Raw genomic sequence first — 15,827 nt, 5'->3', positions numbered from 1 at the left:
AAAAACCTCCAACTGAGCAAACCATGAAAATGTCTTTCTCCATTTTAATTTCTTAATTCTAAACTATGAGGCAGGAGGATGTCACTGGACACGATGTCCAGTCTCAGATAGGAGCTGAGATTTACGAAGCGCCATTCAGGAACTTAAAGGATGCTTTACAAAGTAACACAGAGCTAATAATAACAATAATAATAACAACAACAACAACAATAATAATATTGATAACAAAGATAATCATTTCATTTTATTTGGTCATTTCAAGTATGATTTCCAAAACAATCATACATTAGAGGTGAACAAACAGGATGATTCATAACGATAGTGAACCAGAGGTCAAAGGTCTCGGTGAACAGGTGAGATCTCAATCTGGGCTAAAAGAAGTCCAGACATGTGGCAGGGTGGAAATCAGCTGGAGGAACACTTCTGCTGAGGGCCTGCTCACAGCTCTTCACCTCCCCATCAGGTTGCTGCTGTTCAGGCATGGGCTGGGCGCAAGTAACCATGGTAACAGGGCTACAAGTTTCCCTCCTAACCCATGGTGACTATGCTGAAGGAGTAGCAATTGTGACATACCTGTAGCTGTCCTAAGGTAACCATGGAGACAAATCTGTAGCTGTCATGCTGTAACCTTGGAGACAAACCTGTAGCTGTCATACTGTAACCATGGAGACAAACCTTTAATGTCATGCTGTAACCATGGAGACAAACCTGTAGCTGTCATACTGTAGCAGCTCTGCACATTTCCTGCAATAAATTAGTCATAGTTTTATATTTTGCACCATCATCAGAATGCCACTTCTTTTTTTTCACCCTAACCGTGGTGCAAGATTTCTCACCGTAACCATGGTGACACCGTTGAGATTCCCAGCCAGAATCAGGGTGATGTGCTGCATCCTCAGAAGCTACCGTAAACAAGGCGCTAACAGCGTAGACGACCCGTTAGCCGTGCGAGTGGCTCGGCTCCTGCTGGGGATGAGGGCATCAACAGACGGGATCCAAACGCAGCAGGCAGCAGATGCCTGACAACTCTGGGCGGTGCGGCGTCTCTGACTCAATCACTCCAACAACCGTCCATCCAAGCAACACCCAACTTGGCACACACATGATGGATCTTTTATTTATGCTTGTTGGAGGTTTGCACAGAGCACCGTCAGCATTCTCAAAGAAGAAGCAGAGAGTTTACAATTGGTATCATGAATAATTGACAGAATAAGTAGATATGTCCTCTTTTCCAAGGTTGACTGGTCCGCTCCTTCTACATTGAAGCTGCTTTATTTTTGCAGGACATGGCAAATATGCAGTAAACAAACCTTACAGCCTCCACTTCTACTGATTTACGAGTCACTCTTCAAAAGGCATTTGGCAAAATCTACACTTTCAGTAGAGAGAACATTTAGACGGAGAACAAGAGGAGGGAAAACGTTTTGCTTTCTAAGCTGCAAAGTTCAACACCTTTTCCTCCAGGTAAAGAGGACCAAGTCGTTTAGAATAAGGGTTCGCTGATTAGGGGTTATTGATGGTCAGAGCTGTGGAGGTTGACCAGGGGGCCAGCAGGTGGCCTTTCGTAGTCCACAGAGACGTGACGGGTTTCTGTCAAGAGATTTTCTGGGTGGAACATTTGAAGTGGGCCCTGGGTGACAATCAGTGACCCCCAGGAAAGCGAGGCTGAGACCCTCAGACACCTTTAGACCGGACTTTAAACTGGAACACAACCCAGAGCAACGTGGTCTAGGGTGGGGACCGGCAAGGACCGGCCTACTTCAATTCATCAGGTCATGTTTTTGTGGTGCAGGAGCTGAAGATGTTCCTGCTGTAGTCACAAAGCCACGGATCCTTGTAGAGGATGAGGCGTTCCAGAATTCCACTGGTGTTCCCATCCTCGAAGACAAGGTCACACTCGGACTGACGTCGTCATTTTACCCAAACACTAATTTGATGTGAATATGAAACAGACTGACAGACGATATATTATCACATTCATTACTTTTCACAAGATCATCTGCACGAGCAATTATGAGTAAAAAGCAAGTCGTCACTGAAGTCATAAAAGAAGGGGAGTGAAGTCAGTACACAGACGGGATAATGAGGGGTTCAACATTCAATCTTGTCTCATCCATTAAAACATCACCAAAAACAAAAAAGAACCATTTTTGGCAGCTACTCCTAATAAACTGGATCATTTGACTTTCACAACACAGCAAAGTTAAGCAGGATCATCCAAACAGCCGAGAGGAAGACTCATCAGAGAAAATCACTTCCACACAAAGTTGAGTGAACGCATTTAATGACACCGGCTGTCCGCTGACGTGCCACCTTCCTCAGCGTCTGCTGAGCGTTTGTCCTGGTTAGCTTCCATGAGCTCGCCGGGCTGGACGGCTCTCAGGCCTCTGGTAGCGGCACACGTGCACTCAGAGACTTTTTGAGGTGCTTCTCAGGCCAACTGGGACTGTTGCATGAAACAGGCTGTGAAGGATCTAATAAGTTACCTTTTAATAAATAGAAATTTAAATTAAGTAGCGATTGTATTGGTGGGTGCCCAGAGCCAAACCTCACACTATAAATTAAAACAGACCCTCTGTTAGCAGAAGGCACAGAACCATGAATTATTAATCCCACAGAGGGTAAATTACTGCAGGTCTTCTGAAAATATTAAAACGCATTATGATCAAAGTTAATCAAGGCAATATATCAGATTTCTAATGGCTCATACCAGCAAAAACTACCAGTCTCTGGATCTGTGTCTCCACACTGGAACATCTCTGTTAATTTCATTTCAACCAAGCGGAGACAAATACTGACGGTGAAGCAGGAGGTGACGCGTCGATGACACGCGAGCGTAGATCCGTGTCCCAGGAACACAGCAGAAATGAGGGAACGCGGTCAGAAGCTCATGAGAACGTCTCGCTCCTGCATGCTGGTGTAGAACGACTTCCCGAAGACGAACGAGTGGAGTCCCGCCCTCAGCTTCTCAGCGAAGGCCATCACAATGTTCAGGTCTCCCTCCACCATCAGGTCCAGGTCCGTCTTTAAGCTCCGCAACGATCGAAATGGCTTCTTTCCTTTTTGCCTGAGGGAGGGAGGGGATGCATCAGGTGCGTTTACAACGACCCTAAAATCCCGACGATGATCAGTTTGATAGATTCAAATTCTTCATGAACAACTTGATCAGAATGACACGTAACCCAAACTGCCAGATCGTTGGTGATACTGAACCAGCTGGAAAGTCCTCCGTAAAAATGTCCTTGACTTTCAAGATGCTCAGCAGGTGATTGGATGAAGGATCTGAATTCAACCAATCAGATCAACAGACTGAAGAAGCATCCAGTCGCTATGAGGGTGAGAGCATTGCTTCAGGAAGGAAACCCATCGGTGACGTTCTGCTCTTCACTAGGAGGACATCCTCCCCAGTTCTGACCGAGTTAGCATCCATGCTAACCTCTTCAGCAGCTACCACTGTTGTCGTCACATCTAAACCCCAACCCTGAACAGCTGATTGGCCCGAACCGCGGCTGATGAGGACACAAACACATAACCTGAAGCCTGGCGAGATGATTCAGTGGCAACCTCTGGCAAATCCTGCTGCCTCGGAGGATAAATACGAACAACCGAACCCTTTAAAGTTTCATTCACTCAATTTGATGAAGATTTTCATTCACCGACCAAAGTAAACAATGTTAAAATGGCGGCCTTCATACTCTCTGCTGAGCGTTTTGCTTCTAGTGCTTTTATTCAAACTTCTCAATTGTTAATGGACAACTAGACAGAATTCAAGTAAGAAATATGGAACTTTTCAAACAAGTCCAAGAGACTCGAGGCTCGGGACTTGACAGCAAACTCTTAACCCACCAACAGATTCGACCAACCTCGGCAACTTTTACATGTCATGACATCGGGACCTGGGAGGACGCCTGGGATTACGCCGAGGGGAATGTAAGCATTTCTGCTACATTTACCTTCACCCAGCTGCGGATTACAACAGCTTATATTATTAAACAGAGCAGTACTGTGCTGAAGTTAGAATGCATCCTACACGCCAAACGGAACGCATGTTGTATCACAATTACATCAAAAACCTTCAATCGGAATGATTTCCATCAGAATGGCTTCAACGTGTGCGTGTAACAACAGCTACAGACAACCAAGCCCACGCTGGGTCAGATTAGCATTAGCGTCTCCTTGGTTTGCAGCTGTGTCACAATGAATTATGCATGTTGCTACGAGATGGAAACTGAGCATAAACAAGCATGTCGAGGCGCCTGTAAAACAGGACGGCCTCAGACCCCGGCCTGTTAGCGACACACCACTCACACACACACACGCATGCACACATTCACGTACAAATACAAGACATTTTAAAAGCCAAAGTTCAATAAATAATTAATTAATGACCAGATTTATCATAATAAGTTCTCAGACGCAAAGGTAATGCCTTTGAATTACTTATTATTATATTATTATCATTTTAACAGTCGTGTAACGACGAATGCGTGCTATAAAAACAAGAAGAACAGCGTTGTAACGGTTGGGTCTCAAAGGCTGCGACTCGTGTGTTACGTCCGTTTCTTCAGCGACAGATCGCATACCAAACGCAGTCAGATGAATAAATTCCATGGCTGCGTCTCCCTGCATCTCCAGATCTCTGACAGCGACCATCTCTCTGTCAGTCAGCCCCACCACCGCCTGGCTGGAGAACTCTTTCCCTGAAACTACGTCTGTTGCATTTACTCTCATTAATTTGTCCATTCGCCAATTCTTCAAATTCCCCAAACGGCTCTTTTTGCAATACTTAGAGATTCATTTAAATTTTTAGTGCTTCCATTCAGGTTTTTATGCGCAAATTGAAAAAGTGCATAAAAAGAGCCGAGTGGAGTCTCACAGACTGTCCAGGTCATTAACCACAGGGCAAAGTCAAAGACGCAATGGCAGACGGTAAAGGAACAATAACCCTTTGTGAGCATGCTGAAACTGCATTAGCCTCTTTGCTAATACAATTTCAGACTGTTTGGGAGGCAGGTGCATGTTGTTTGACTGTAAGTCTTATTGACAGCTCTTACGTTTCGTCCTCGATGTACTTGAGCAACGTGAGGGCTTTTCTGTGGAGCAGCAGCAGGAACTGGGCCAGATAGGTGCTCCTCAGGGACAGGCCCGGCTTCAGCATGAACACCTGGGGACAACGAGGCGTGTCAATTACGGATCCAGGCTACAGCTCCACTGGTACAGCATGTGAGAATAGACTCCTCCCTCACTTGTGCCAGAGAAACCTACTGCTGCCGTCATGAGCCAAAACGCAACCGCAGCTCCGGGGTCGTTTTCATTTACCGGTTTAATTTAGCAGTTTGGATGATTTCCTCAGGTGGCATTCAGATTTGATCATTGTTTTTTGATTGATTTGCTCCGACTGTTATGAAAGGACCTGCACAATGATTCATGACGTGATGAGAAATGATGGCAGCGTTCTGCCTTCTGGTCACTTGGCTGTTGTCCTCTCCTACAGGAGCTAGATAGGGTAGCTTTATGTAGCTGCATATCTCATGCATATGATGATAATGAGGATGATAAAAGTGAAATATCTTCAGGTGCCGTGGTTGCAGCACTGACGCTGGAGACTGTAGAACAACTCCTGAATTTACTCCTTTAATTAGACACTTTTCTCAATTCTGTGGTTTTTCCTGCTTTTATGGGACATGGTGCAGCCTGTCGCCGTGTTCTTACCTCATCTATAAAGGACTTCACCAAAGTGTCCTTATGCATGACGTCTTGAAATATATTCCTGAGAAGAAAGTGGTTTGGATGTCAGACACTTTCTTGTTAAGAGAGGAACACAGGAGTAAAGTAGTGACTCGATGCGTGACTCACAGGTCCGGGGTGAAGGTTTCATTGGTGTGAATGATTGTGTCAGGAGGTATTTCTTCCTCGCTGTCCGTCTTCCAAAGCGTGCTCAACTCAGACCGCATATAGCGGCGCTGGTTGTATGTATGTTCATGACAAGGAGGCATCTGCTTGACCGTGTTGATGTCCACGTCGATGTGCGTGGTCGGGTAAGGCGAGTAGAGGACCTGGCGGAAGGGCAGGACGAAGCTGCCTGTTGAGTCCTGAAGGTGAACAAAAAGCTTAGAGGCCCAAATATCAGCGGATCTCATGATATTAATAAGGATGCCGGTAAAATTAGGAGACACCAAAAGTGGCACTATCCATTAATATTCCAGTAAAAGAGCTCCACAGGTCACAGCAATGCTAAACAGAACAAAATTAAAGCAAAAGTAATAACAAGAAACAAAATACAGACTTAAAAAAAAGGCTTCCATGCTACCGCTACTCTGAGGGAACAGCTAAGGAATAACGTCTGCAGAACTTCTGCCATTCTCAAGTCAGTGAATTCATCTGCTTCGGTTCTTTAGATCAAATCGGATGCATTTGCACACCAGCTACTGAAGAAAGCTACGTCAGGGGAGACAAAGGGTCGACTTCAGGTGAGGAAAAACTCCTGCACACCGTCACACCTGCAGGAGGAGAGGGTTTTCGTTCCAGTCCCACGTCCGTCTACAGGCTGCTTGTGTGTAATTCCACACCTTCATATCTACCCAGGAGTTTTAAAAATAACCACTTCCATAACAGCAGAGGCACAATTTATTCCTGTGCATGAAAACTGAGTTTGAGGGAAAATGCCTTGACATACGCAGCGACAAGTGAATGGAACAAGCGACTGATTTCAGCCAAAGCAGTCAAGATTTTTAATTTAGACCTGAAGAAACGAGTATTCATCTTCTACCATTGATCACCGTTAAATGAATCTTATAAAATACAACATAAATGATCATCCTTCAAGGCCTGACCAGAGCACCCCTCATAGTACGTGTTCACAGTATTCAGGGTACATGTTCATAATATTCAATCATATTTCTAATTGTTCGACATGAGCTGTTTTAGTGAGATGTTGAATAGAAGCCAACAACATAGAAATCTTTTGTTTAACCAGGCAACTCTGTAGGTAGCAGTTTTTTACTGGAGCTCCTTGACATGTTGCTTCTTAACTGCTCATTTTAGGGTGGAGCCCTGGACAGGTCACCAGTCCATGGCAGGGCCAACACATAGAGACAGACAACCATTGGCTCTCCCAGCCACGCCTACGGTCAATTTAGAGTCTGGATTAACCTGGTCCCTCTTGATGTCTTTGGACTGTGGAGGAAGCTGGAGTACCAGAGAGAACCCAGCAGGAACAGGGAGAACATGGAGACTCACCCAGAAAGACCCCGTGCTGCAGCCGGGGCTCCACCCACAACCCTCTAGCTGTGGGGCCACAGTGCTGACCACCGCACCCCCGTGCCGCCTCTTAAAACTAAAACTATGTAAAGACAGTCATTGAACTCAGTGTATGAAGTCAGATACCTCGGAAATCTTATGCAACATGCTAGTAAATAACTGCAATCTTACTGTAACCGTTTCTAGTCAGAACAAGAAATGGGGCCAGCAAAAGTCTGAGCAACATCAAACAAGCAGACAAAACAACAATCAGCAGGCTCCAGTTTTAACTGGCCGTTTAGAAAGAGGTGGGCGGGGAGGGATCTCACCTTGAGAAGGCCCTGCACAAAAAGGCCAGTGTCGTATTTGAAGGAAGAGCCAGCCTTGCAGAGACGAGAGCATTTCCTCTCAGCAGGGGTGAGGAAGAGGCAAAGAGTCCGAACAATCTGAGCAGAGATGAAAAGCTTGTTTGGAACACAATCCCCCCCAAAAAAGTCCTTTGCTCCTCCAGACATGCACCAGACAGCTGGCTGCTAGTTAGCTTAGCTGCTGTGAACGCTAGCAGTGCGGGGGTCAGTTGAGAAAGACGCTTCAAGTCATCAGATAAGTCAGATAGACTTTCCCCCTGAGCGCTCTTCACTGCATCGATGGAACTGGAGCTGTGTTTAACATTCACGATGAAATCATTGTCTTTCCTACCAGCATCTGTGTTCTCTTAGCGCTCTACTTTTCAAACACAGGCAGAAAATAAATAGCCTTCTAGTTTGTACTCGACGGGTGGATTCCTGCACACCGTCAGCACAAAATTTACTTGAGTAACTACACTTTAGCTCAACATTTACAAAAGAAGCCACATTTGGGTTGTAAACTTTTATCTGGTATCAGGCTGGAGGCTAGTTGTAAGCTACAAATTAAAGGCATGATTAAAACTGGGGTTCACTTCAGGCCTCCAGCTAATAAAAGCACACATTAATTTGTAGAAGCTTCCTCCGGTAGACCAGACTTCTCTCTCTCAGTAAACATGACTAGTTTGTGTCCTTTCCTTCTGCTCATTATGCAAAGTTTAGATGCTTTCTAGAGTAACTTTTATGTTTGCAGGAGGAAATGTGCTGCCAGGCTCAGACTGATGCACAGTGATGGACACGTAGGGCTCATAAAACTCAACATTCCAGATGATGTGGCACATCGACAGGAGCGTCAGTGTGCAGCCGCTGATCTGGTTAATTTACCTTGTTTACTTTCTCTGGATTGCTTCCAACCACGATCGAGCAGCCGCACGTCTGGAGATGAGAGCTGATGGCCCTGAACACAACAATTAGCTTCATTAGCCTCACACCAATTAATGACGACAGCTTTTGGCACTAACGATTGCGACATGACTGAATGAATCCTTTCACTGACGAGGAATTCTCATGCTAATTGGATCGAGGGCCGATGGCGAGTTACAAAATCCAGGTCATCCCGGACCATCAAGACCCGAGTTCTTCTCAAAAGGTCCGAACATCTGTCTGTCCCGTTCTCCTTAACACAAAAGCTCAGCGGACCCATGCAGACCTCAAGCTAGTAGAGACGGGCAGAGATAGCAACAGGTGGAGGCATCAGCTGAAACACACGTTATCTCAGGTAAAATAGTTGGTCTGATGATAAAAAGCCTCCATCATCTTTCAATATTCTTGAAAGCAGGTAAACTAAGTTCCTGCTCCCAGGTGCTTCATCGTCTCTGCGGGATGCTGAAGTGAACTCTGGTTCACCCGGAGCTCCGTCGCCAGAATAGAAACGTCCAAGCTCCAAAGACTAACAGCAACGGCGCTTTCATCCTTCCTCAGGAGGAAACGTGGGCTAAGTGGAGAGTCATTACTCATGATTGGAGGGCTGATGGGTGTTAAACGACCATTGTTCATCATCTGTCTCCACCTGTACCGCAGCGCTTACTTGTGGAGGAAATCCTCGTGGCAGCTGTCGCCGATGTCATCATCGTTCAGCACCGTGTCTTTTATCTGCTCAGCAGGAGCAAAACAAAATGAGTCATTTCTAAAATTGCAGCAAACAAAGACAAAAGTGCTGATGGGCACATTTGCACACCCTGCGATGTGAGCATGATGCAAAGCTACAGTGCTTCTGTGGAAGTGCAGGGAACAGCAAGAGAGGCTGCTTTTTACTGCATTTGCACTTTAGAAGGGAACAAATGTGTTTATTCTCACTGGGTGGTGGTGATGTATGCAGAGAACCCTCATAATTTAAACCTGGAGGAACGGAGGCCATTTGAACAGCTGAAAGTGTGAAAAACTAACATTGGACAAAGAATTTGCTTAAAATATCCCATCTGGCAATAATCTGAAGTTCTATTTTTCTTTTCAGCCAATCAGTGCCACCGTGACATTTTGGATCCTTTAACCTTCCAACAGGAGTCTTGAAGCCACAAAGACGTTTGTCCCTCCTGCGTGACCTCTAAGTGACTCCATGCAGCAGAGAGCCAGCCACGTAGATTTGGCTTGAAGCCACGAAGGACTAATAATTATGGTTTTAATCACGTGATTAATCAGGACATATGAGATTCTCTCAGGTAGAAAGATGACCTGACACCAGTGTGATCGTGGGTCATGTGTTTACAGGAAAAGACGAGTTAAGGTGTTAATGATGATTGCAAAAAAGAAGATGGCTCCCAGCTTCCTTTGTTATGATGGATCCAAGCATATCAATATTTCATCCGTACCTGCTGAAGTGTATACACTGTGTATGGAGTCCTCGGTGGACAGTATTTCTGAGTAGATTCTATGTTTTTGGTCCTTTGTATTTCATCCTATTTTCATTGGCCAGGCGCTTCTTCCCCAGCGGTGCTTCTGAGCTGCTGGAACATGCAAACCTCCCTGTGGAGGAATCAATGACGTCGTATCTCGTTTCGTATGAATGATTTTGGCTTGATGACATCATCTTGTGGTCTACTCTTACACACAACCCCAACTCTTCACCGTGAGAACAGAAGGCAGATTCAAGGGTAATGAAAGTCAGAGGAACTTACAGCCCTCAACACCATGAATCTTTCATATTTGGAGCACCTAATTAGGCTTTTGTACGTCTTTTGCCAACACTTAATTTTTATGAAATTACATCATGAGATGGTGTGTGTGTCCGCATGTGTGTGTTCGTGTTATGTGTGTGTGTGTGTGTGTTGCTCACATCAATATCCTCTGGCACGCTGTGTGTCTTCATGGAAGCCAGCAGCTCCATAATCGGGACGATCTCCAAGCTCAACACTGAGATGATGTTGTAGCCCTGAAACAAACGAGGACGCCGTCATCATCACGGCAACTCTGATAAAAACTCTGCCATGAAGTTATGAATGTTGCAAGTTGTAACATCTTTAGGAAAAGAAATAAAAAGACTGAAAAAAAACACAAAATTAAGATTTGTCAAGGACAGTAAACAATACTGAACTGAAAAATAAACCTGCACTGTGACCAACGACATAAAATACGACTTGTTGTAAAGGAGCAGAAGGAAGCCAAGCTAGCTGAAGGTAATCGCCTCTACGACTCTATCAAAACCTCGTTGTTGTATTTATTCTCAGCACTTTTACTCAAATCTCAAAGAGGGTGGTGTCACAGGCTGTGAGAGCAAGGAACAGGTGAGTTTTGCTGTCAGGCTGCAAGATAGACGGACGAGAACATCTGCAATTTTCAACTCAAAGGAATGAATTTGTGTCCGAATCCACTGCAGGTGAACTCTGGAGGAGCAGCAGAGACGACCTGCCGACGCGTCAGCGTCCACTGGCCGAGGAAAACATCTCTGATCCAAGCGCCAACAGAAATCGCACTCTTACCATGTGACTCAGGGACGAACTTAAGGGCCAAAAAACAAACCTGATGTGTGTAAAGTTGTGCGTAAGAGCATTTCATGAATGAGCTTCATTGTTTGTAGTTGATGAACTACAGAGAGTCAATGTTCTTCACTTTTGGAGATCAGCTGGGTGTAAACACAGAGGTACGATTCATTCTCAACACTTAACAAAACTACATTTGAATCAGATGAGACGTCAACTGTTCAGTTTGCTTCTGTCGCCAAAGGATCAACACTTTTAATTTCAACCCATACTAGCGTCACATTTCCTCCACACACGACTACCACCAACAGAAATCCGGCGTAAATCGACGGAAACAAAACTCACACGTTACCATTTTATTATAATTAATCAACTTCTCTTTTTTGGAGCGCGTGGAAGGAAACAGTGACGGGAGAACTGACGAACCGTCCTGACGACCGACAGCAGAGTCTGCAGTGCTAATTGAGTTCATTCAAAGTTGAAGCCCGTTTCCACCCTGCGTTGCTGTCATTGTGTCTGGCTCCTTTATTACCTCGCCACCAGCGCTCTGTCGGAGCTCAGAGTTCATGAGCTGACGGACTCCTCTGTGCTGCCAGAACACAACTTTAATATTCAGCTGATCCCCAGCGGACAAAGAGGTGGCAGATTACTTAAGACTCCTTTAAAACTGATGCAATCACAAGCACGAAGGCTCAAATTTGCTTCCTCTTATGTGGATGAAAGTGCGACTCCGACTGAGAAGTCAGAGGATGAGCAGCGAGGGTACCTTCTGCATCCAAATGCGTCCCCTGCGGATGGCGTGTTTCAGCCTCTCCACACAGATGGCGTGCAGAGGCAGGTAGAAGGCCAGCTCCGTCTGAGGCAGAATAATGGACAAGGCACACGTGTTCTTGTCCCCCTTTAACTCGCCATCGAAGATCAGCGACACGATGATGACACCCTTCTCTGCCAAGACGAAGAACTTCACGTCCACCGCCCCACACTCGGCGCTGCGTAAAATTTCCCCGTTCAGCGTGTGATTGGCTAAGAAGGTCACCTCGCCATCACTGAGGAACATCACCTGATCCCCCTTCGCCGCCCAAATATGACGCACACGTGGACCCAGGATGTTGTCCCAGTAGGCAAAGGTGGCAGCCAGCAGCGGGCACTCTCCCTCCACCGCCACCTCAGACTTGGCCACGGCGGGTGACTGCGGTGGACAGCCGGAGGACATCGCAGCGCCTCGGAGACGTGATGATGAGACTGATGCTCTATGGATGCTGCGAACAGGCAACACAACAGGTGTGACTCTGGTTCAGTCCGCCGTTGTGGAACTTGAAGTGAACAACAACCCGTGGAAAAGCTGTCAGGGCTCAAAGACGCCATCAGGAACACGCATTTTCAGCTCCACAAACACACGAATGAACTACAGTAAACTAAATGAAAGCCATGCTTTGGGAGGTGTGAATATGAACATTTCAACTGGAGAGGAGAGAACACTAATAACTGAGGCCGAACAGGAGCCGAATTCAGCACCAACTCCTCTGTCACGTGTTTGGACGGTCACGACTTACTGGGACTGCTCACGACACCATGACACGCAGGAACTTCAAATTTGACCGTTTTCACAACGGAATTTGTCGTCAAAAAAGGAGGAGTAGGGTCACATTTGTGGTCTGCGAGTAGAAAACTGACACAACCTGAGTGTATAACCTTGTGTCATCAGAGTAACGTCGGTGCATAATTGAATTAACCTGTTTACTAACAGGAGCTCTGGCGGAATCATGCTAACTCGCTAGCTGGCGTTAACAAACCGGCAAAGACAGAGAACACGAACATTTACTCACTTCTTACCGACGTTAGAACGCTTTATGAAGCGAAAGGTTCAACTGTTGTGGACATTTCTTCATTCCATCTTCCTACTGCTGGACGCGGAACTCAGACAGGTTTGTTGTCGTGGATGTACTTCCCTGTACGTCAGCGCACGTCAGCGGCGGCTCTGAGCACAGCGCCCTCTAGCGACCGAGCCGCGGAGGTGGCGGTAGGGACACGAGGAGTCAGTGACGTAATTTTGTGGTTCAAGCAGCATCAAATTGTTAGTTTGAACTGATTGGAGCCCGGTCCCGGGAGTGAGTGTAGCTGAGGATCCTCCTCTGAGAGTGGAGCTGCGGTTCTAAATAATTAACCAGCCGCTCTTGACTCTTCCTTTAAATCATAAAATATATTTACATGACATCTCCCCAGAGAGCCCGGCTCCACCGGAAGGGCTGTGTGGAGGGATTGTGTTATTTTCCACGTGGATACATGTGTCATTTTTACATTATGCACCCACTTTACCAGAATTTGAGCCTTTCCTCTCCAGGAGCAGTCCTAGAGAACCGCAGGATGCCGCCGGCCCTCTCGTGACAGAAGCGCTACGTTCATGGACACACTGTACACGCATTTGAGCTCACACATAATTGACAGTATCACTGCTAATAGTCTCAGCAAGATGCTAATAGGGCGGCTGACAGTGCTGCTTCTAAACGTCCAATCAGCGACTCTGAGGCTCCCGCAAACTCTCAGCTCTTATTATGTCACAGCCGGAGATGAGACCTGATTACTCAGTCACCAAGCCAGCGATGGCGCCTGGCTGTAGCCGGGGTCCATCCTCCTCCATCAGACTTTTTCAATCTCTGCCTAAGCCTCTTGTGGGTTCTTGCAATCCACCACTGCAAACCTCACTAGTGAACTCTTGTTGTACAAATACCTCACAGCTATTTTCTACAGGCGAAGACTTTCATAGAGCTTCTCTACTCCGTCTTCAGGTTGCGTCTACACGTCTGAGGCGAGAGTCTGACCGTCAGCTGTCGAGGAATACAGACGTGGTCATCTGACCCTGAAGTGTCGATGCCCCCAGCATTAACAACCACATTATCGCCTTCATCACGGGGAATTTTCTCTGCCCTTCCACAGTCCTCCTCTGTGAATGCACGATAACGTGGAGAATCGGTCTCTGAGCTCAGCAACCCAGGAAACGATGTCTGGATTAATGTCGATGAAGATGAACAACAAATCTCCTTTCATGACTCTTTCAGCCTGACCACCAGACTGGCACGAACCCAGCGTTCCCACAGCGACACAGAACTCCCAGTGTTGGTTACCGGGCCTCTCTGGTGCTACCAGGACCGAGCCTGGACCAACTGAATCAGACTGAACGGGGGACGGGTGCCAGTCAGTACCTCCCTGACTTTGATCACTTCAGTTCCTCTGAAATCCTTCAGAAGGCAACAGTAAAACCAGCCTGTATCATCCTCAAAACCCTCGCCTCCCATCTGACACGGAGAACCTCTCTGACGTGTGACATTCTGCTCCTGGACGAGCCTCACACAGGTCACCTTTGTTGTGACTTGCTGGTCGACGCGTCTGTCAAAGGCATTTCTACGTGATGAGCGTGAAATACTGAAGTCCTGACGGTGTCAACCTTGCTAGTTTAACGGGTTTAATAACGGAACGACGCCATGATGGAACAGTCGTGAAGACAAGGAGAGCTCGTAAAAACAGGAAGAGGTGGCAAAGTTGTGCAAATGCATCGTGATGTCATCACTAATAGTGATGACATCACTAATAGGGAAGCAGACTTAGAGGAAGCGTGAGAGCTCGCGGGGTCTGAGACGTGGCGCCACCGGCGGTCGGAGAGCTGCAGCACGCTGAGAACTTCTAGCTTTTGTTGCTGGCTGAAGTTTTGAAGGTCAGCGGCTGCAGTCGATTGTGCAGCGCCCTGGCCGGCCCGCTGATGTGACTGCACGCCGGCAACAATATTGCAGCGTTACTGGAGCAGCAGGGTGAGAGAGAGATTCCAATAAGTCAGGGCGTCTGCATGTCCACAGGTTGTTGTTTTCCAGAGAAGCAAGAAACAAAACAATGACAGATGGCGGATTTGAAAAGCCATTTTTAACACTACTATGACCTGTCTTTGAGGGTTTAGGAGGGAATTTACTGCTGCTACACTGTCAATACAAGCAAGCAGACATTATTGATGTGTGCATTAACTCTGCTGTAGTGAAACGTGCGAGGTTAGAAGTCTGCATTCTTAATCGTTCTCATGGCGAATTAAAAGGGTTTCCATCAAATATTTACGTCACCTCGCTGTTATAATTGTCGGCTCCCGTCGAGAGCGCCGCAAAGTCAGAATTGGCACTTTTATGGCTTTCACACATCAAAAGTAGACACTGGAGAACAATAACCTCCACCATTTTCGTCGGTGGTGAGCTTAGAATTGTTATAATCATTTTTAATAATAACTTGCACTTCTCCAAAGGACGGTTACAAAGCTTAAAAAAAAATGTAGATGCCCAGATTTAAATGACGATTCACCAATCGCATTCATTATGAAGCTGCAGCCAATGTATAATTAGCTTAGCTTAGCATACAGATGAGAAATGGGCCTGACCCTGTTCATCATTCCTAGAAGTCCAACTAAGTGTGCCTTTAGCGTCAAGCGACCACATTGTCAGACCGACTGGAGCTCTGCATGTGTTCGCCATGTTTGTACCAATGTCAGTGGCCGTTAGCAGGTCAGCACGTCAGAAACAGCTGCTAGCTTGAAGGCTAGCGACGCACACGGACACAGCAGGGTTGAATCCTGACATGTGGTGCATGAAAGTTTTTTTCACATTTGGTAACAAGAACTACATCAAGTATCATGTGATAAAGATACTTATCAATTTTAATTGTAGTAAAAATAAAGCATGACTTTCATAGGCAGTATTTAGCCTGGCGCCATGGTGGGTGCTGATCTGGGCCCTCA

The 15,827-nt window shown here is 46.3% G+C and overlaps 1 protein-coding gene across 5 annotated transcripts; it reads right to left on the bottom strand.

The window, feature by feature from the left end:
- Positions 1–316: 316 nt before the first annotated feature.
- Positions 317–13,020, bottom strand: c9orf72 (C9orf72-SMCR8 complex subunit). 5 transcript variants are annotated; one of them, XR_015109830.1, is made up of 11 exons: positions 12,886–13,020; positions 11,826–12,318; positions 10,417–10,512; positions 9,172–9,236; positions 8,469–8,541; positions 7,569–7,685; positions 5,857–6,092; positions 5,713–5,770; positions 5,055–5,164; positions 837–3,067; positions 697–744 (listed from the first exon to the last, which is right to left on the bottom strand). XR_015109830.1 is itself a non-coding variant. In XM_086183033.1 (10 exons), exons 2-10 carry the CDS (start codon positions 12,270–12,272, stop codon positions 2,881–2,883), a joined length of 1,095 nt encoding a protein of 364 aa, XP_086039159.1. In that variant the 5' UTR covers positions 12,273–12,318; positions 12,886–13,020; the 3' UTR covers positions 317–2,880. The 5 variants fall into 5 exon arrangements, 4 of the variants coding, with proteins under 4 accessions (XP_086039159.1, XP_086039156.1, XP_086039157.1 ...); XM_086183033.1 differs by having other exon boundaries at positions 317–3,067; positions 12,120–12,318; XM_086183030.1 differs by having other exon boundaries at positions 318–3,067.
- Between the last annotated feature and the right edge of the window lie 2,807 nt (positions 13,021–15,827).

This window comes from Aulostomus chinensis, chromosome 17 (assembly GCF_037954235.1).
Source record: "Aulostomus chinensis isolate RoL2024-O1b breed Wild chromosome 17, RoL_Achi_v1.0, whole genome shotgun sequence".
Lineage (NCBI taxonomy): Eukaryota > Metazoa > Chordata > Actinopteri > Syngnathiformes > Aulostomidae > Aulostomus > Aulostomus chinensis.
The sequence above is the reverse complement of the archived record's forward strand: the minus strand, read 5'-3'. Positions and strand labels throughout refer to the sequence as shown.

What these genes read in the sequence shown, in the direction of transcription:
- c9orf72 (XM_086183030.1), bottom strand. Translation starts at nt 12,272, where the DNA reads ATGTCCTCCGGCTGTCCACCGCAGTCACCCGCCGTGGCCAAGTCTGAG. An exon ending in ATCCAGAGAAAGTAAACAAG is followed by an intron (nt 7,686 to 8,468) that starts GTAAATTAACCA and finishes ATCTCTGCTCAG; the next exon opens with ATTGTTCGGACTCTTTGCCT. An exon ending in TGAAGTCCTTTATAGATGAG is followed by an intron (nt 5,165 to 5,712) that starts GTAAGAACACGG and finishes CGTTGTCCCCAG; the next exon opens with GTGTTCATGCTGAAGCCGGG.